Raw genomic sequence first — 22,582 nt, forward strand, 5'->3', positions numbered from 1 at the left:
TTTTACGGCAATAGACATTACTCAATGTTACTTTATATCAAACGACCTTCTTTCCATGTATCTTCATGCAATTTTATTATTTGGGGTTAATTTGGAGTTAAGTTATCAAACATTTTATTCCATAAATAAAAATTTATTAAAAATATACCTAACAAAACACAATTCAAGCAAATATCTAATTTTCCAAGAAAGAAACAAAATCAGTCAATTTAGATAGTTGATCTTCACTACTAGTCTGTCCCACATATTCGACAACTTTTCTTACTGGATGTACAATTTTTGATTCTGCATCATATTTCCAACCTCTCTCTTCACAAGCTGGTACACATACCTCTAGAGGTAACCCTGTCATTGCAGATACTGTATCTAAAGTTATGGATGAATATGCTTGAGATATTAAATCAACAGCCCTGGTTCTGACAACTTCTGCAATAATGAATATAAAATTAACATTGACACTAGTTACGTAAAACAGGAATGGATGCAATTGAGGCCGGAATAATCCGAAAGAATCTCCCCAGCTAAAATGCCATACTATATTATTAAAATTTTAACCCACGATGACTCGCGTCTCCTTTTATAACGTTAGAACTCGTGTGTACAGAAATTTTCTAACACCAACTTACATGTACAATTTTTTGCTTTCCTAAGTTTATTTAATAGAAACAAATGTTATTTTTCATATAAGTTGATTTATTTAATATTGATACACATTTAAAGTTGAAAAATTTAACAAAATCCCTCATCATTATCACTTAAATTAGAAATATTCTTACATTGAAGGCAAATAAAAGTCGTTCTGGTTATGTAATCTTTACATATTGGAATTTGGCATGTATTACATCTATGTTGCATAAATCTGTTGTTTCTAGTAGGACAATACCCGCATCTAGGTCTCTTATTTTCAGGATTTTTTGATTTCAACTCAGAATGAATTGGCGTTATTAAGGATGTTCTAAGGATAATCGGACTGTCTCCCAGTATAAATCTCTAAAATATGCTTATAAAATGTCCTGAAATCGATGAAAGCATATATTTTGATCCCTTACTTTGCACGCTTGTTGGTGATATACTCTATAAAGCTGTAGCATACTCGGAAAGACTGTAATATCTCGTCAATGGTGACATTCAGCCTAGGCATATAATGATTCAAACAAATTTCGAAAAACCTTTGAAATAAAGATCTTATTGATGCCAATACGCCAACCTGGGATCTTTCAATCATTATTTCTAGATCATGAAATCTGATAGATTTTACTAATAAATGGAATCGTCTTCTAGACATTGTAGCTAGAAAGAAATTGGTGAAAGTTCCATTAGTTGTTTATAGCTCTTTTGTGTTTAGGTAATAACCTTTTTTGATGCCAGCCATATAAAGCAGTTCAATAAATGCCAATAACTATTCAACATCAATAGATCTACATCTCTCAGTTATTTATATAAAGTTCAAAGTAAATCCAATTTTTCATTTTTCATTATAACCACAAACTTTCACACAGGGAATTTTTGGCTTATGTTTTAGCCACTGTGTGCCTTCCCATATACTCAGGCAAAACGATAATTGCTAATAAATACTGCTTCTCTATAAATCACAAAAATCCAAAACCAAATCACATATATGATAACTTATGTGGTTACATGTTAACTAACAAACACACAACTGGCATTGCTGATGTGTTAGATTTATATTAACAAGCCCAGTTTTAGGTAGCTTCCAAACCTTGTGTTCTCCATCCACCTATATTAAATTCGTAAGGTATCATTTATTTTGCATTCCTGGAGTTTGGCATTAATTGGAATGTGAATATAAAAAAAGTTCTATAGCGAAACTGAAATTATTGGATTTTTTCTATAAGCGTGAGTCCTCGCAGATTAATAATTTTTATTAATCAGTTATACGAAATATTACAGTTATAAGATAATTATAGCGGTAAAAAAGTCAGAAAATATAAAAATGACAGTTATCATGAGTATATCAGCTTGTCAACATCCTTGTAAATAAAAAGCAAAATTAATTCATTCTCTGCCTTATGAAGTGAGCTAGTATATTAATAACAAGATTAACACTATAAAATATTTTATTTTGATTCAATAAATGTCTGTTATTACCTTCAATATTTAGGATACACCTTATATCCTCATGACAATCTTGTATTATTTGAAACAGTTTTTTAAGCCTTCTATGTTTTTTCAGGATGCATGTGGTTCTTTTTCATAGCTTTAAATGACTCAAAAGGAAGACAAATAAACCACACACTGTCAAGTCAACCAAAGAAAAAAAGGAAAATGAATTTCATCACATTATGTATAACTGCTGACTGTCATTATTTGTGTTTGGATATTTTTCGACCAATCAAAATTAAAGTTTGTTCAAACTGATATTGAGAAATTGAAGATCCTCTCTTTTAGAGGATTTGATGAAATTCAGGAAATGATGTAATTTTTTGGTTTGGCTGAACTAATCTGATTGCAAATATTTGACTCTGTGACACAGAATTCACAGTACAATATGTTGAATTGCAAATATTTACCTTAGAATTTTTATTAAACTGCACTATTGGTATTAATCTTTGTCTCAAGGTCTTAGATTTTATGGATTGGTATATACACTTCTCCAAGAAATTAATGCACCACTTCAATAAATCAATTTTATTTGTAAACAGGCAAAGAATAAAAAATAAAACTTCACCAGATTTACTCTACATTTTATTAGTAATTATAACAATTTGTCTAATCATCAGAAAATTTTGAAGTACAGGAGAAAAAAAAATAAAACGGAAAATTCTAAAAAATAATGATAAGAAAAGTAAACTAAAATATGAAAAAAGTCTTAATAACGAATGTTTCTACCTCTACTACGTATAACAGCCTCACACCGTTGGCCCATACTTAAAATTAATTGCCGTATTTCATTTTGGTCTAGTTCTCTCCAAATCTGGATCAGCCTCTCTCCCACTTCCTGTAAGTTGTTTGGTTGGATCGGTGTCGCTCTTAATCGCCTACCAAGGATATCCCAGAGATTTTGTGTGGAGAGATGTGCTGGCCATTCCGTAGTGTTAATTTCTACCTCTTCTAGATAATTTCTGACAATCTGTGCAGCGTGAGGTCTGGCATTATCTTGCATTAGTAAGAAATTTTCACCGATATAAGGAGCGAATGGGACTACATGTTGCTCCAGGATCTCCAATATGTACGTTTCAGCTGTAACAGTTCCATTTTGTATGACCACTAGGTCCGTACGTGCGGTCAAAAAAATACCACCCCACACTATATCGGATCCTCCACCAAAAAATGTGGTGTGTGAGAAGTTACATAGAGCATATCGTTCGTTGGGTCGTCTCAACACACGAACACGTCTGTCGTTATTGAACAAACAAAATTGGGATTCATCAGTAAATAGCACTCGTTCCCAGTCAGCCTCTAACCAATTAACGTGTTCTTTGGCAAAATGTAGTCTCTCGCTTCGATGCTCTGCAGTTAATAGAGGACCTCGGGCGGCAATAGGTGTTAAGTTGTATTCCCTAAGTCGCTGGCGAACAGTTTCAGTACTAATTTGTATAGCATGCACGTCTCGAAGCTGAATTTGTAGACTTCGATGTGTTACAAAATGTTGTTGAAGAGCAGAAATTCTTACAAATCGATCTTGAATAGGGGTAGTTACCCAGTTTCGTCCTTGCCTTGGTCTGCGAGTATGATCCCCTGTTTCGAGGAATCTTTCTAACACCCATGAGACGAATGTGTGGGACACATTAAACCGACGACCAATTCTTCGGTAACTCCAACCTTCTTCCGACAGTATCACTGCTTACGCACATTCATCTCGGGTTAAATTACGTGATTGACGCTTCACAATAAACACAATTAACAATAATCAACAATTAAACAGTAGCCGAATAAAATAGAGAACACTTGGAAATTAGTATATTTATAGAATTAGTACATTTTTTGCTTCGTTTTGTTTTGTTGCAAAAAAAACTATAGCGATAAAACACAGTCAATTAATATAGAGTATAGAAATAGCATATACAAGGGGCTTGCAAAATATAACATTACAATGGAAATTTTTATTAACGCTAATAAAATAGTTTAATATTTCAAAGTGGTGCGTTAATTTCTTGGAGAAGTGTATTATATGTAATTATATTTTAGGAATATTATATTTTTCACTTTTGAAACATATAAAGCAGGGTCTGATTTATAAAGTTTCTTTGGGCAATACGCAATTTAGTACACTCTAACCTAACCAAATATATTTTCCTTAAGGCACCATGTCACAGTGTTGCGTATTGCCCTTTATTATAAAATAAGATAATGTACCTTGAACTTGTTTCATAATATCTGCCACTATATCTGACCAAGTAACAGCATTCAAAGCTGTATAAATAGCTGGGAAATCTCTTTTCCACATACTTTGTCCTACTGCCCAAATGTGAGCAAGCTCTGGAGTAGAAGTTTTAACTGTTGGTGGGATACGCTTCCACAAATACTTTGCATTGCATCTAAAAATAACAATGGTAAATACAGAAAATAGAAGTACATATATAACTTACAAATCATTTTGGTATAAATAAATAGCTAGAAGTTGTTGATACACCTGAGGAGCTGCAATACCATTGGGAGCCTAAAAATAAAATTTAAAAGTTACATTACATTACATTTTTCTATTACACTGAATCTCCTCCATTTCACCTACTTGCTGTCTAATACCACAGAATACACCACCCCAGTTGGGTGGTGTATTCTGTGATAATACCAAACTTGTAATACTATAACTATCTAAAAAACAATAGCGAAGAAAGCTGCAATGCCATATCAAAGAGAATATTGTAGTGAGTGGACTTGGATGTAGTAGGGGATTATAACATAGAAAAAAACACATAGTAGAGTAAAAACGTTAAGTAGATAGTAGATCTTAAAAAAGTTTGTAAAACAAACACATTTCAAACCAGAAAAACGATTTACCAAAGCCAGTTTTTTAAGGTTGATGATTGCAAAGTTGGATAGGGCAATAATCCAATTTTTAAAAGACGAATATATTTTAGACCTACCTCAAGTTCTTGTCGCTGTAATTCTTCTGCTAATTGGTCGTTGTTATTTACTACCATTGTAGTAGACAATTTAAAAAAATCCGTCTAATCAAAATCAAATATAAACACAATTAATCAGAGTATCAAGAGAACCATAACTTTCACATCATGTCAATTTCAATTGTCGGCGTACCAACATTTAATTATAACAGAACTAAAACATGCTTTTCAAATCAAAAGCTTGTGGGGACACACTCTAAAATACCTAATATTGGTTTTTATTGCTATAATATGATTTTAATACAAAATAACTGAAAAAAATTTTCATATGTTGATATTCAAATAAGAAATGCATGGCTTGCATGCATGCAAGAACAATGTTCATGATCATGTTACATATTTTTGGAATGTAGTGGCTAAACTGAATTAATTCATCAATCGTGCAGAGTGCAGACGTCAACTTCAAAGTCAGATGGTTGAAATGCAAGTAATCTTATTTGAGAAAAACAGTTTAATTTAAATAATTTTATTCTGATTGTAACCAACGATATATATTTTGTAAAATGGAATGTCTAGGTGAGTTCCATTAAACTGTTTAACTACACTAACAAGTTTTAATAAAAAAATAAAATCCATCCATCTTGTTCTTTGTGGCCTATAGGTTTTTTACAGGGAAAATAGATTTTTATTGTTTAAATAAAGCGTATTATATTTTAGACCCGGAAAATAAAAACGGAGACGAAAAACACTTAAATAGTGTTGAAGTAACAAATACTAAAGAAGAAGATGATAGACTAACAGAGCCGTCTGAATCTAAAATTCCTAAAACTGATGTCAAAGAAAATACTGTTGCAAATCCCGTGGAGGCTTTGGAGAGTAAGGAAAGCGATTTGGAAGAAAAAAGTGATCCTGTTGAAATTAAAGTGATATATAACAAAAAAAAGTATGATATCACAACAACTTCCAATACAACAATCTTAGAACTAAAGAAGCATTTACAAGATTTATTAGGTATGCAGTTTAAAATTTACTTTGATAGGGAATATAAAGTATTAATAAAGAAATGTGAATCATTGTTGGATCCTATTAAGCACTATAAAATACTTTGAGACTGGAATGTATTTTTTACTGTAAGTTCTACACTGGTAAAGCAAAAGATAAAATATATTTTCTTTTAAATGTTATGCCTGAGGTTTAATTTGGGTATATTTTATGATATGACCAATAATTTGTGACTTATTCCTGAATATATCCCTTGAATTATAAATCTCTGTACAAACATATTTTCTTATATTCTGTTACAATTAGTGTTGGGCATAATAGTTCATCATAAAGAGTGCTCAGTTTAATAGTCAAATGTGTTCAAAACGTTGCTCTTCACTAGTTCATTAACACAAAGAGTTACAGGATATATTAATTTACACATGAGCAAAACATCATATTTTTCAATTGTTTGTACTGCAGATTTTAATTTAAATTGACTTTAAAAATATTTTATTATGAGTTTTACTCTTTTGTTTTAAAGCTCAACATAAAATATATTTATGATTTCGCAGTGTAGATTCAGCTCTCACCTGCTCACCTTCACTAGTCATCAAAGTTGATCTATATAGTGAAACCTTTGCCTTGCTTTGCAAGTGTATTTATGTACATATATTTTTAGGTGTTCCAGATGCAATGCAGAAACTTATGTATAAAGGACTTTTACAAGATAGTCAAACTATTTCCAATTCTGGTATCACAAAAGGCTCAAAAATTATGTTAGTAGGATCTACTTTAAATGATGTCTTAGCTGTTTCATCTGTCAGCAAACAGGTAAGGTTTTATATTGACAAATAGTTATGACTTATACAAGGAGATATTCAAAATGTCACTTTTTTTATAGCCTGTCAATAAGTATTTGATTAAACACAAGTTAATCAATGTTTGTGGGTTAGTCCAATGTATGTGTATATAGAGAGAGTATATACTATATACTCTCTCTATATATAGAGAGTGAATAGTAGAATAAAGGTATTTATAAAAATTTTAGTCTCTCAGATATCCAAGAGGGCAAGGTAAATTAATCGCATTCATTTCAATATGACATCTAGCAGATCAATGGTTCAAACTCAAGCCAGAAAACCAAAAAAGGTTAACATAGTAATTTAAAATTCTAAATGGATATGCTATTTATTTATGGACATGTCCTTCGAAGAAATGGTCTTGAAAAACTTACCATCCAGGGAAAAGTAGAAGGCAAAAGAAATAGAGGTAGATCTCCCACACAATACACGGACCATATTGTTGCTACCATTGGCGCTCCATTGTCAGAATGTGCTAGAATGGCAGAAGATAGAAAAACGTGGAGGAACATTGGGAAATTTAGCTAATAGCTTCATGATATCACGATACCTGCATCAGGTTAACAACTAAGAAGAAGAAGAAGATGCTATTTAGACTAGAATATGGGGGTGTCTAGGATCAACCTATGGGTGAGGACTACAGAAGAGTGGCTTGTAGCTCAGTTTACTCACTCCATAGATCTCTGCTGGTTGAGCTTATATACTTAAAAACTTATATACTTATAAATTTGCTCTCCTACTAAAACACCTATTTTGACATCAATATAGAACCTCAATAAGGTAGATCCTAATCTTGGATCAACCTCTTTATCTTGGATCTCTGGATAATCTGAATTGATTTTCAATTGAATTGTCAAAACTTAAATACATAAAAGACCTAGAACAAATCTAATAAAAACGGCTATTGATCACATTAACAAAATATTTTCCCGAAACTTTTTAGTAGTATATCATACTTTACTAGTAAATCAAAGTCATCACAAATCACATTATTTGTCATTCTTCTGGAAGGAATTGCCAACACATTTAAAAATTTGTAAAAAACTATATACTCCAGGATATGATGGTTTTCTGCTCAGAATTCTGTTTATATGCATGGATTTGCTTGAAATTGTGAGAGTAGGTGGTAGAAAGAGCTTAAAGATCAAAATTTACCCTATGGCAATATGTGCTTTTCCTCTGGTGTGTTTACCACCCTAACGTGGAGAGTAAAGTTTATTGAAACAAAAACCATGGTAGTCATCGCTAGAATAGTGATTGATTTTTTTGCATCATATAATTAATATTAATTGCTTTAGTTACTTTCAAAGTACCAATTTTTTAAAGTATATATTATGTCAACCTAAAATATCAGTTGTGATAATATATAATTAACAGAAATAGTGTATTGTTGTTTTTTATATTTTATTATGACTGACTTGAATATGAAAATTGTCTTTTTATGTACTCTGTATATTTATGAAATATGTATTATTCAAAATAACTAAAAACTGACACTTTGAACCTTTGTAACTTCAGAAACAATTGATTTCTGTGTCTTGGCGCAATGATAACTTTTGGACAGCATGACCAAAGCTACCTCTCTGCAAAGTTTCAGCCAATTTAACTGAAACCACTTTTACATAAGGAAAGTGCCAGGGTCCTTTGCTTTATTTATATTTTTTTAGTTTCACATAAATTTTCTCTTTAAAAATAAATAGATAAGGAATATATAAAAAAATAATATCTATTTTATACAGGATACTGATTTGTATTCATTTTTAGGATATAGTCGAACTTGAAAAGGCCACTACATCAAAAGAACCTTTAAGTAAACAAAAAATTCACCGTAAAGTGTTAGATAAAGGATTACCGGAAGATGTCATGCCTGGATTAAAAAATATTAAGGTTTATTATAGGTTAAGATAACAAAGGCATAGGTGCTGACTTAATTCATTTGTTTAAAATGTTTTGATTGCAATCGTGTGGACAACATCCATTTTTTCAAGCAGGAAAAATGAAATCCTATAACATCGACCTAGTGTCCAAATATTTTTAAAATTTAATACTTTAAATAGGTAATATAAGGATCATTTTATCTCGTTATGTGGCTAATTTGAACTACTCTTTAGATGTTCTCATTGATGATGGTCCCATAGGACTGAAAATATTCTGAAACTTAATCCTTTTTGGATAATGTTAAATTTGTTTAATAATTATGTACCATTTTACACTAGAAGTTTGTACTTTATTGTAAGTTGTTTACATTAACTGTTTTATAATTAATTACCAAAATGTTGCTCAGTATTCTATCACGAAATGTTTCCTTTCAATAGTATTAATTGTGTTCAAATTCTGTCTACTAAATAGACATATAACTAGTTCTAGTGCTATAATAATTAATATATTAGTCTTAAAATAACCTTTAATGTTTTTTTTTTAAATACTGTTACATTTTTCCGGGTTCAGAGATTAAGTAAAGCATGATGTGATTTAACTAACTTTTAACTCAAAACTCTTCTTTTTCTTTGAGTACTGTCCCAAATTGGGCCTAGGTAGCTCCCATGACTATTTGCCGATATTTTTCTCGATTTTGAGCAGCATGTAGCAATTCATCTGCTGATAAGCCAGTCAAGTAACATCTCGTCTAGTAACAAAATATTAGCATATTGTTAATTCACCATGCTCATGTCAAAAATTGATTTTTAATCTAAATCATTGAAGAAAGCCTTGAAAAACTTACTTCCATAAGAAAAAGTGTGATATGTAGTGGAAGAAAAAGTTTTTAGGCTCGTTATGAGTCAGTAATGTTATTTTAACCATATATCCATAATTTTCCCTTTGGTCATTTGTTTCTTACCCATTGTGTTTCTTGGCGCAGATGATAAATGCCTAATTATCAGAATTGTGTTGGGATGAGAATTGTGTATTTGGTGTCTGAAGCATTTATAATTTTTATCATTATATAATTGCTTGGTACATAGTATGTGGTCATGCAACATTGTGAAAGTCAGCACCTATGAGCCAAGTATACAAAATATTAACCCCATGATATTACAGGAAGGATTGCCACCAGTACCTTTATCAGGAATGTTAAATAAGCATGGGGGAAAAGTTAGGTTAACATTTAAATTAGAAAGTGACCAGTTATGGTTAAGTACTAAAGAGAGAACTGAAAAATTACCTATGGGGTCAATTAAAAGTGTGATATCTGAACCAATTGAAGAACATGATGAATATCATATACTGGTAAGTGAGTCAAAAACTTTATTAAACAATAAACATGAAGTTGATTATAATTTTTTGAAAGCTTTTCGTTATTTGTGAACTTCAAACTTTCTAGTAAGGGCGCAAATAAACACTTTAGCTGCGTTATCAAAGAAACGCACTTCAAAAGTACTAACAATACCATTTTAAAGTTTGATAAACCCCACCCTTTCTTTTGAAGAAGCTGCCTACCTGATTCTATTTTAGTTTGAATAAATCAGTTGATTAGATGATAGTAGTGTAACTTTTGACCAATGTGAGTCACATCGAACTGACCATTCAAGAGTTATGGTAAATTGGTATTTCAGTCAAAATTCACAACTCGCCCTGTATAATATTAAATAAAGAAGTAGACATTTTTTAATGGTTTATTCCCCATAGGGGCCTCCATACGATGTAGGATTATGTACAGTTCTTCATGACTCACCCTGTATAGTGTTTTTGCTGATAAGTTCATGAAAATCCTCAGCGCTGTAATCATATCACTTTAAACCAAAAGTATACCTCCTGCACATGGTGGATACTTGTATCATCTTGCCTCTGGACCTGGTTGAAACACTCTTTCTTCTTTCCTCGATTATCTGAATATACAGATATAAGATTTTCAATGAAGATAAAAAATAATCTGTTCTTTCCGTTTCTAGATGTTGTGGTGACTCGTAAAGCAAATGGTCGATTATGCATTTTGTTGTACAAAAACCTGATTAACCCAAATAACCCTGATGTTCTACATGTAGGACGCTAATTTCAATAATTTTTGAACGCGGCCCTGGATTAAATCTGATAACGCCGTCTATCACAAATTGTTACTCAAGGACGAATTGTCCCTTTATCGTTTAGTTTGTTCGTATCGTTTAAAACATCTACTTGTGCAAAAAACGTAAAATATGGCTGAGCATGGAATCAAATTTGCAAGGTAAGAAATGAATATTATACTTTTGGTAGAATGTACTTTTTTATGATGTTATTTATACATAAGTGTTCATTTATCCAAATGGTGAAATAATTTTATCCAACAGGCTGCCAGGTGGTGATAAATTTGACCGTCCTACATGTAGGCTGTCAGGATTATGCACTATTATGGCATGAAAATGATAAATTTGAATTAATATAGTAATCAATGGGTTTCTTTGTTTATTTTACTTAGTATTTAGCCCAAAAGAATTTGTTGATAGTGTTATGAACACACTGCTTTTATTGTTTCAGGGGTTTTTCTTTACATGAGGCTTTTGAGATGTTGGAAGAAGATGAATTACCCCATTCTCAAGCTGATATAGTTCTGTTACCTCCGGAAGATGCCGCTGAAACAGATGAGGATTCTGGTAAAGAAGAAAACGTGTCTCCAGATAATTTGCCTTTAAACATGTTGAGAACTGTAGCTGAAATCCATGTGCCCCATTCGGTTGACTCCGACTCGGATGCTGATAGTCCAGTTTGATTAAACTTGAGAAAGTTTTGAAAATTCCACGACAATACCAGTGGTCTGAAGCATCAAACATCTCAGAGGAAGCAGAAATACTTGTTGATTGGTCAAAGGATAATGATCTCAATACTGATACAGAAAATACTCCCATAGACTGGTTCATGAAGTTGTTTGATGAAGACATTTTTGATTTACTATTTGTCGAATCCAATAGATATGCAAATAAGAAAAATAAGCCTATATGTATCCAAGAAATGAAAGCATTCGTGGGAATTCTTATTCTTAGTGGTTAGGCTCAGTACCCAAGGAAAAAGATGTATTGGAAAAAGGATAAAGATGTTGTAATTCCCTAGTTTCTGGGGCACTTTCTAGGGATAGGTTTGATTTTATAATGAGTGTTTTACATATTGCCGATAATAATAATTTGGACCATTCTGACAAATTCAATAAAGTTAGACCTCTCTTGAGTTTACTAAATTAAATTTTTTTTAAGTATGCAGTTTTAGAAGAGAACCACAGCGTTGATGAAGCCATGGTTCCCTATTTCTGGGGTCACAGCTGCAAGCAGTTTATAAAGGGTAAACCGATAAGATGGGGATATAAACTTTGGGTTGGGTGTAGCAACAATCGGTACGTGACGTGGTTTGAACCATACCAGGGAGCAACACACGTAGCGTCTAAATATAAGGATTTCAGTGTCGGTGTAGGTGTGGTACTCAGTTATGTGGATATTCTCAAATCAAGGTGGGAGCTGAAAAAATTTCATTTATTTTTCGTAATTTTTTCAGTACAATGCCTTTATTTGAAATGCTGACGGAAAAAAATATCAGAGGAACGGGAACCATAAGAAGTAACAGAATACCAAAAAATCCTCTGAAATCAGCAAAGGAGTTACAAAAAGATAAAAGAGGTTCGTACGATGCTAAGTTTGACGTAAATAAGAAATTGACAATCGTCAGCTGGCACGATAATAGTGTCGTATCACTGTGCTCGAACGCAGTTGGTGCGAATCCTATTCATCAAGTAAAGCGATACTCACGACGAGAAAAAAATTCACTTCTTGAACTTTATACAAAAGCGACTTCATCTTCTTGCCGATTCTCGTTTCGATGGAATGCAACATTATGTGATTGACCAAGAAAAACAAACGAGATGTCGCTACTGCCATAAAAAACCCACTACAAGGAGTCAAAAATGTGATGTTGGTGTCCATGTACGCTGCTTTGTGAGATACCACACAAATGGTAATGCTTGGTCCTGACGTCCTAGATGTAGGGCGGTAATTTTTTTTTGTACGTTACCAGTTTTTGCAATATTATTTCAGTAGGGTACTCAGGTTTTCCAAATAAAAGATATTAATAACAAAAAATTGCAGTTTTAATACAATTTCTTATGTCAGGGTTTTCTGGGTTAATAGAAACCATTATTTGCCTATTTTTTTACGTCACCATTCAACCCAAAAGAATTCTGTCAGTAATTTTCTCATCCAACACCATTCCAAAACATTATCCCGCCGAACTAGAAGAAGTATAGAGAATTATTAGACAAAGAGAAGAAAAGAAAAGAAAATACACAGAATGAAAAAACGAAACCACTTAAAAAAGGAACTTCAATATATAGAAAACCTCAACAGAGAGAAAGAATTCAGAACATTCTATAAGAAAGTTAACATCAACAGAAAAGAATTTAAGGCAAACACAAATCAATGTAGAAGTTTGAATGGCGATCTCTTAACAACAAGAACAGACGTACTAAACCGATGGACGGAATATTTTGACCAGATACTTAATATAGAGGAAGAAGAAGAAAACCCGGAAGACGAAAGCTGCGAGGTAAGCGGAGCAGACGAGAGGGAGGAGGATCCAGCAACGATCCTGGAAGTTAAAGACGCTGTAAACAAACTAGCCAGAAACAAATCACCCGGAATAGATAATCTCCCAGCGGAATTATATAAAGAAGGTGGCCACGATATCATAATAGCGCTACAGCAGCTTATAAAAGAAATATGGATACAGAAGTCCCTTCCCAATGATTGGAATATTGGAATACTTTGCACCATACACAAAAAGGGAGATATCTTTGAATGCTCTAACCATCGAGGAATTACGCTCCTAAATGCAGCGTATAAAATATTCTCCAATATACTATGCCATCGCATGGCACCATATGCAGAGCGAATAATAGGACAATACCAGGCTGGTTTCAGAGGTGGTAAATCAACCATTCATCAGATTTCAACCCTGAGACAAATTCTAGAGAAAACACTGGAATACGGTGTAGACACGCACCACATATTTATAGACTACAAGGCAGCCTACGACTCTGTAAATAGAAGAGAATTGTTTAGAGCAATGATAGACCTAGGAGTACCAAATCAGTTGGTAAGTTTAACCAAACTAACCCTTGAAAAAGTTGAATGCAAAATACGAATCCAGGGGGAACTCTCTGAACCTTTTAAAACAAATAACGGGCTACGTCAGGGAGACCCACTCTCCTGTATACTATTCAATCTAGCTCTGGAAAAAGTAATACGTACGTCACAAATCACAACTACCGGTTCAATATATAACAAATCTGTGCAAATCTTAGCATATGCTGATGATATCAATATTGTTGGGAGAACGGAAAACGCAGCACGAGAGGCGTACGTAGCATTAAAGGAAGCGGCTACAAAAATGGGTTTAATAGTAAACACCAATAAAACAAAATACATGAAAATAGGTACGCAACCACAAACACTACGGCCACTTGTTATAGAAAATGACGTCATCGAAGCAGTTAACGAATTTGTATACCTGGGAACGCTCGTCAATACTGAAAATGACACTACCGCAGAGATAAACCGCAGAATTTGCACGGCTAATAGATGCTATTTTGGGCTTAATCTCCTTTTTAAATCTACAGTTATATCAAGAAATACAAAAGTAAAACTCTACAAAACAATAATACCCCCAGTCCTAACATATGGTTCAGAAACCTGGACTTTAACAAAAAGCAATGAAAACATGTTAGGATGTTTCGAAAGAAAAATACTAAGGCGCATCTATGGAGTGGTAAATGAAAATGGTGTCTGGAGAAGACGATACAACTTCGAACTCTATAGGATATACCAGGAACCAGATATCGTAAAACACATAAAGATAGGACGTCTGAGGTGGGTAGGCCATGTAATGCGGATGGAGCAAACCGACCCAGCTAGAAAAACGCTCCTTGATAGACCTATTGGTCAAAGAAGAAGAGGAAGACCCAGAACAAGATTCCTAGATAACATCGATGAAGACATGAGAAATATGGAAATACGTGCTTGGCGGAGGAAGGCAATGGATAGGGACGACTGGAGAAAAATTCTTGGGGAGGCTAGGACCCACACAGGGTTGTAAAGCCAAAATGATGATGAGCTGCAAGCAGTTTATAAAGGGTAAACCGATAAGATGAGGATATAAACTTTGGGTTGGGTGTAGCAACAATGGGTACGTGACGTGGTTTGAACCATACCAGGGAGCAACACACGTATCGCCTAAATATAAGGATTTCGGTGTCGGTGTAGGTGTGGTACTCAGTTATGTGGATATTCTCAAATCAAGGTGGGAGCTGAAAAAATTTCATTTATTTTTTATAATTTTTTCAGTACAATGCCTTTATTTGAAATGCTGGCGGAAAAAAATATCAGAGGAACGGGAACCATAAGAAGTAACAGAATACCAAAAAATCCTCTGAAATCAGCAAAGGAGTTACAAAAAGATAAAAGAGGTTTGTACGATGTTAAGTTTGACGTAAATAAGAAATTGACAATCGTCAGCTGGCACGATAATAGTGTTGTATCACTGTGCTCGAACGCAGTTGGTGCGAATCCTATTCATCAAGTAAAGCGATACTCACGACGAGAAAAAAATTCACTTCTTGAACTTTATACAAAAGCGACTTCATCTTGCCGATTCTCGTTTTGGTGGAATGCACCATTATGTGATTGACCAAGAAAAACAAACGAGATGTCGCTACTGCCATAAAAAAACCACTACAAGGAGTCAAAAATGTGATGTTGGTGTTCATGTACGCTGCTTTGTGAGTTACCACACAAATGGTAATGCTTGGTCCTGACGTCCTAGATGTAGGGCGGTAATTTTTTTTGTACGTTACCAGTTTTTGCAATATTATTTCAGTAAGGTACTCAGGTTTTCCAAATAAAAGATATTAATAACAAAAAATTGCAGTTTTAATTCAATTTCTTGTGTCAGGGTTATCTGGGTTAATAGAAACCATTATTTGCATATTTTTTTACGTCACCATTCAACCCAAAAGAATTCTGTCAGTAATTTTCTCATTAAACACCATTCCAAAACATTATCCATCGAGATTTAAATCCTTCTATTGATCCACGTTCATCTAGTCCTTCTCCTCATACATTTGTTACTTTTTAAATTGTTGACTAAAATTGGTCGCTGGTTAATCGTGGTGGTAAATAATTGATAGATAGGATGACGAAATAACTTGTTAGACGAAATCTCTTCACACCTTTATTGTGCACTTATGGTAACATATTATGTAAACATACTGCCTGTATAAAATTAAACTCGGCTTTGCCCAGAGTTACAGGATTGCCGTCTGGAGAAATTAAAACTTATGGTTAAGAATTTACATAGAATATAATATTTATTAGAATCCATCTTAAAATAATATATTTTTAAACAATTATCTTCATTCGACATATTCGCTTCGTCACAGACAGAATAAACAAGATCTTACACAAAGAAGGCACTAAGCTTCTCAAACCGGGAACATTCCGAATTTCGCCATCTGTCAGAGGTCACCACTGCATCTCTCTTCTTGTGGTGTATATTCCACATACTGTTCTTGTAACCATAACTTATAACCTGTGATATAAACATAAACGAAACTGATCGGTATGGCAAAAACCGAATCTAAGAGCATACAGGATGCAATCAAAGACCAAAGGGCACGTTATCGAACATTCAATAATATTTAAAAAAATTTATATTTTTTTCTAAAAATCGCTACTTTCTTTTCCCCCACCTGTCCTCCAAAATGCGCGAGTAAACGCTATAATGTGGTAACACACCCTACTATACAAAGGTGCACAACAGACTCACGGTTCATCTCTGGATATGTTGAGTCATTGAGTTACTGTACGGGAATCCCATCAGAGTCCGGTTTTTTTAGTAGTCTCTCTGGTAGGTTTTCGCTTGTGTTACGTTGAGTATTTGAGTTACCGTAACAAACAGTCCCTATCTTGTGAAGAATATACCTACTTATGTAGCAAAGACGTTTAATGTACAAGCCAAAAGGTTAAATAAAAAATTGATTTTATAATACTGGCTTAGTTGATAAAAAATTGCTTGTTCTTTAATTTTCGTTTAATGTTTTAGGGTTTACAGTTAGGACCTACAGAAGCATCACGGTATTGGATATACTGGGTACCAGCTCAGTACATAGATGCTATCAAGGATGCCGTACTCGGAAAATGGCAATACTTCTGATTCACAAGTGAAACAATTTAAGTGTGAGAAATCGTATGTCCAAGTGGTATTCGAAAAATACTTGCAATGTGAATATATTGAGTGTCTCTGAAACCAACAAATTTTGTTCTAATACAAATTATTGTAACTAGATTTTATAATTTTATACATTTATAATTTGCTTGATATCGAGAAAGTTGTGTTCGGTTTTTCCCTTTCTGTGTTTCTCCTATTCTCGAGACAAAAATTACTTGTAGGTATTTATCTCTTACATTGTGTTGATTCTTTGTTAAGCATCTATTTTAATAAATTGTTTTGTCATACAGAGAAACTTTATTATACTACTTTATTACTCTGTGGTTGATTTAACACCTGATACGTTTATTGTCATAAAGACAAGTGAAAAGCCCAAAAGACGTAAAAATTAAGAAAAGATGTACAATAAAGCAACATTACCAAACTACAAGGCACCTTGTATATATTGTTCAGAAAAACGAAAAGTGTTACTCACGAGTTTTAAATAGCGTTTTCATCACAAAATAGTGTCAGCCATTTTTTTGAGCAGTTTTTTGTAAACAAATATGTTAGGTTAGGTTAGGTTAGTCATGGTACAATCAAGTACAATGAACACAAGGTATATATATACACTCGCGATCATAAAATCCGGGTCACCTTGAAAATCACCGATATTTCATTTTTAACGAGCTTTATCGTAAATAATAATAACACAAATACAAACTAATGCATGTTTCTGAGAATTGTTGTAGTCTTATTGGTTTCCTTTGCAACAAAGAATTTCAATAGTGCCGATTTCGCGGGAAAGCGCACACTTCCCAAAATGAACGGTACCTGTAACTGCCGCTTGTTTTAAATGTCTCATTTGTGCTTCGACTTTCTGTTCAAACGCAACGAACAAACGTTTAATTGCCATCACTAGTGTTTATTAGTGCCATTATTAGTGTTTATTATTGTTTATTTTTTGCCAAAAATACCCTTGACTGTTGTTGAAACGGCACAAATTGTTGCTCTTGTGAAAGACGGTCACACTCAACGGCAAGTCGCAAGAACTGTTGGCGCAAGCTTTGCTTCAACGCTTTCAGGAGAAGGGTTTGCTATCAAGACGACCTGGCTCTGGACGAAGAAGAATGACCACGGTACGAGATGACCGTTTTCTTGTATTTCAGGCTTTACGAAACCGGACCTCAACTGCGATTATGCATCGAAATCGTCTACAGGAAGTACGAAATGGCAATGTTAGCGTTGCAACAGTCAGGAGAAGACTTTGTTCTTTTGGACTATTTTCTTGGGTAATGGCTACAGGACCGCCACTTCGCCTGGCGCATCGAGTTGCACGACTAGCTTTTGCTCGACAATACGCGCATTGGGGAATTGACGATTGGAGCAAAGAGTTATTCTCAGATGAATTCCTTTTCTGCCTAACTGGATCCGATGGACGTGTAAGAGATTGGAGGAAAACCGGTGAACGATTTTCACAAGCTTGCATTGCTCCAAGAATGCCATTTGGTATAGGCTCAGTCATGGCTTGGGGAGGTGTATCTTCCGACTTCCGCACAGAATTACCCTTCATCGAAAATGGGTCCTTAACTGCACGAAGGGACATTACGGAGATTCTGGAAGAACACGTTATGCATACCATGGTAAGGCTTGGAGAAAACGTCGTTTTTATGCAGAACAACGCGCGAAAGCACGTTGCCACGATCAGTATGCAATACTTGGACGAGGTTGGAATTACGAGGTTACCCTATCCAGCTAGGTCTCTGGACCTGAATCCCATCGAACATATCTGGGTCGATTTGAAAAAACGTATTCAACCCCTAACATCTCCTCCTAACAACGGACAGGAGCTTAAGGATCTGTTAGTGAGAGAGTAGAATAACATACCACAACATGTAATCCGGAGAAAAATTGAAAGTATGCCCCGTCGTCTGCAAGAGGTCATTAGAGCAAGTGGAGGCAATACACGATATTAGTCATTGAAATTTCACTGACATTTTACCACGTTCTGTATTTTCCATTTTTTCGTATGCCTGTTTTATCAACAATTTGGTTTGTTTTCAGCTTTTTCAATAAAAACAATAAAAAACCGTTTTTTTTTCTTTCAAAACAAACATTGATGACAAGTAAAAAATACGTTAACCTAAAAAAAAGGTTATTACTCCACCAGAGGCAAAAATATTCCAGAAACTTGAAATTTTCCAGGTGACCCGGATTTTATGATCGCGAGTGTATATATATATATATATATATATATATATATATATATATATATATATATATATATATATATATATATATATATATATATATATAATATTCCAAAATCGGTTCGCTTCGCGCATGACGCAGTCAAGAACGCTTCTTCACGCAACATGTAGTTGTATAGGAAAGATTTTTAATTTTAAGTTTTTTCGTATAATTTGGCAAATTTATAGTAATTATAAAGAGATGAAAAATTATGTTATTATAATATTTAATCATAAATATTTTGAAATTAATTTAATTTTATTGATTTTTGGTATAGTTATTTTGTTTACATCGATATCCTTTATAAAACAAGTTTTATTTATCTTTTATTGCACATAGGTACAGGTTGATCAACTTCATAGGTACATCTTGATCAACTTATACTCCAGCGTAGTGATGTAACGAATGTCAGTTTTTGAACATTCGCGAATGCGAATATATGCCACCGACATTCGCGAATACGAATGCGAATATTCAGTTTTTTTTTTTAATTTGGCAATTTTAATTGTCTCCGGCACTGCCGGCAGTCTCATTTCGGTGAGGTGTGTAGTTAGGTAAGTTCAGATAAATTTAGTAATTCAGCAATTTTTATAACAATTATACAAATCATGTACTGTATTACATTACAGTGTAGTGTACATTATAATATGTATCTTGTTCCGAAAATTGCTGAATTAATAAATTTATCTAAACTTATCTAACTAAACTCGAACTGTTTATGTTTGTTTGTTTAAACTCTTTACATAAAAACACATATAATAGACTATTTTTAATTTGTAGTTTAAAAATTCTTAGACTTTTTCAAGATGATTGTCTAAAATTAAAAACTTGGATAATAAAAGTTTCAGAGAATAATTTGTTTTTGTTTGTTTACACTGCATCATTTATTTTTTGTTTTCTAATTTTATAGTTTTCTAAGCTTGTAAAATAAAGTGAGTTTTCTTAACAAAAAAACTGATAAGTGAATGGATTTTTATTTTATTAGCCTAATCTTCAAATTATTTTTTTTTTCTTATACATATTTATATTCGCAAAACATTCGCACAATTTTCGCGAATGCGAATGTGAATATGCAAAAATATGCGAATATTCGCGAATGCGAATATTCGTTACATCACTACTCCAGAGTTCCATATTTCAGATGTTTAAAAAGATACAAAAAAGTGGATTCTACATAAAAATGGGTCGACTACAGCTAAACATTTTAAAATGATTTTCAAATATACAAGGTACATTCAGTACTTCTTAATTTGTTAATGATCACTTTGTAATGTAGGTACACAAAATTTGTACGTATATACTGAACTAAACACAAAATCAAAATAAATAATGATAAAGTCAACTTTATTTAGATCTGATGAGCTAGCTGGCCATCGAATATGAGTGTAGTGAGATCACACAATATTGCACAATGTTTTAAATGACACCTTTTGTAATTTTCACACATAAAATTATATTGGTATTATTTAATAATGATAATAATATGTAAGCACTACGAGCCTAGTAGGCTCATGGCTGATGTACTATTCTTTGTCACTCCCTTTTCTTTCCCAGTTTGTTACGCTAAGTCTTCTCATATCTTCTTTAACTTCGTTGTTCTATCTCGACGTCAGTCTTTCTCTTCGCCTTTTGCCTGCCAATGCTCTAGATAGTGCCATTCTGGGAATTCTAGATGGAACCATTCTCTGCACATGGCCCAACCATCTAAGTCTTTGAACCTTAATTACCGGTAATATGTTGCCACAAGATTTTGAGCTCCCAAACTAATAAAAACGTCTGGTGTTTTTTTGTTGTGACCCATTTTTCAGAAAAATAGATCACTATTGGCCTTATTACGGTCTTGTATGTCCTTAGTTTTGCTCTTCGAGATATATTTTTGCTTCTTAATAACCCGTTGAGAGCATATACAGCGCAGTTGGCAAACATAATTATGTTCTCTATTTCTTCCTCACAGTTAGGTTCTCTTGTGAAAACATTTCCTAAGTACTCAAATATTTTAACTTCTTCGAATATATATTGTGTTACCTTTCCTGTTATCATTGTTATGTACTGACCCCGAACGAATTTCTTATTTAGGCATTCCATATACAGTATACTCCCTCTATAACGAACACGGTTATTACGAGGTTTCGCTTATAACGAGGTACATTAGATATCCCGTGAAATTTCTATTGAACTATAACCCTCTATAGCTAGGCAAATTTGGTTATAACGAGAGAAAATAAGATCGAAAACGTGTTTTTTGGCTATAAAGAAATACCCTTTTTAACTACCGCCCGCAATAAACTTCTTCGGAAATTTAGAATTTATGATTCACAAGTGTCATTGTAGGGGGTTGACCATTCGCACCTAATAATAAGAAGGTCCTAATAGACAAGATGTGGAAAGTGCTTTAATATGATAGATAGAAAATATGATAGATAGAATACTGGACAATTAAAAGCAGTCAAAAATGATAGACTTCTTCCAATTGCAGAAGCAATAGTTTATGTTATCCTTGAAAATACGCTTTATACGTATTTACAGAATACAGAATTTTACATTTTAACGTATATCATTGACAATAAAAGTAAACAACTCTTTTTTGTTTTAACGTATTCCATTGACAATAAAAGTAAACAACTTTTTTTCAAAAAAGCTATTCAAACAATATTTAGCTTAATCTTATATTGCTTCGAATGGCTTCACTATAGGAAGTTAATGTTTTAGAAAACTACATATTCATATGTATGCACAGTATTATTGTTGTTTGATATAACGAGGTAATTAGTCTGCCATTTCAGTTCTCGTTATAAAGGGAGTCTACTGTACTTCGTTTTTTTTATTTATATACATTAGCTTGGTTTCTACCCTCCTTTCAGTTTCATGAGTGTTTCAATATATTTTCCTATTAATGTTTGCTTCCTGTATAACCTTATCTAATATTCTAAACATTTTAGATGATAATGGACCTCAAAGATTTCTGTTATTCTATTGTTTATCTTGATTTTATTCGGTGTCTTTTGAAGAGTTAATGGCGTTGTTATAATATGTTAATAGGAAAAAAAAAGTGGGAAATTTAAAAAGTATAAGATACATAGATTTATTAATGTAAATTTCTACATTATTAAATTCGTCAAACATAAAAAATACAATAAAATACATGAGACTATGGTATAATTTCACTATTTGAGAGAATGATTCATCGTTTAAATGAAATGCGAATCAAGCGCAGAAATGCGGAAAGACGTATGAAAATCCAGTGAAGTACACTCACTTTTATTTTAACGATAATTATATTTTATTTTTCAAATATTAATGTTC

General features: G+C 33.2%; 2 protein-coding genes across 3 annotated transcripts; one reads left to right on the forward strand and one right to left on the reverse strand.

The window, feature by feature from the left end:
* Window positions 1-112: 112 nt before the first annotated feature.
* On the reverse strand, window positions 113-5,217 carry CSN8 (COP9 signalosome subunit 8). Of its 2 annotated transcripts, none has more exons than XM_072537505.1 (4): window positions 5,049-5,217; window positions 4,551-4,621; window positions 4,318-4,499; window positions 113-426 (listed from the first exon to the last, which is right to left on the reverse strand). In XM_072537505.1, the coding sequence occupies exons 1-4, from the start codon at window positions 5,103-5,105 to the stop codon at window positions 176-178; spliced, it is 561 nt and encodes a 186-aa protein (XP_072393606.1). In that variant the 5' UTR covers window positions 5,106-5,217; the 3' UTR covers window positions 113-175. The 2 variants fall into 2 exon arrangements, with proteins under 2 accessions (XP_072393606.1, XP_072393605.1); XM_072537504.1 differs by lacking the exon at window positions 5,049-5,217 and adding an exon at window positions 4,694-4,894.
* A 228-nt stretch (window positions 5,218-5,445) lies between these two features.
* LOC140445471 (ubiquitin domain-containing protein UBFD1-like) lies at window positions 5,446-17,345 on the forward strand. The gene is made up of 6 exons (XM_072537502.1): window positions 5,446-5,603; window positions 5,745-6,038; window positions 6,691-6,842; window positions 8,636-8,758; window positions 9,911-10,099; window positions 16,925-17,345. The coding sequence occupies exons 1-6, from the start codon at window positions 5,591-5,593 to the stop codon at window positions 17,033-17,035; spliced, it is 882 nt and encodes a 293-aa protein (XP_072393603.1). The 5' UTR covers window positions 5,446-5,590; the 3' UTR covers window positions 17,036-17,345.
* The last annotated feature ends 5,237 nt before the right edge of the window (window positions 17,346-22,582 follow it).

The sequence above is a fragment of the Diabrotica undecimpunctata genome, chromosome 7, assembly GCF_040954645.1.
Source record: "Diabrotica undecimpunctata isolate CICGRU chromosome 7, icDiaUnde3, whole genome shotgun sequence".
NCBI classification, from domain to species: Eukaryota; Metazoa; Arthropoda; class Insecta; order Coleoptera; family Chrysomelidae; genus Diabrotica; species Diabrotica undecimpunctata.

Bases quoted from the DNA above. Each gene is read 5' to 3' on its own strand.
- CSN8 (XM_072537504.1), bottom strand. From the start codon at position 4,879: ATGTGTTTTTTTCTATGTTATAATCCCCTACTACATCCAAGTCCACTC. The intron at 4,622-4,693 runs GTAGGTGAAATG...TTTTATTTTTAG, and splicing joins TCTGTGGTATTAGACAGCAA to GCTCCCAATGGTATTGCAGC. The intron at 427-4,317 runs GTACATTATCTT...TCATTATTGCAG, and splicing joins TATTATGAAACAAGTTCAAG to AAGTTGTCAGAACCAGGGCT.
- LOC140445471 (XM_072537502.1), top strand. The intron at 6,039-6,690 runs GTATGCAGTTTA...ATATATTTTTAG, and splicing joins GCATTTACAAGATTTATTAG to GTGTTCCAGATGCAATGCAG. The intron at 6,843-8,635 runs GTAAGGTTTTAT...ATTCATTTTTAG, and splicing joins TTTCATCTGTCAGCAAACAG to GATATAGTCGAACTTGAAAA.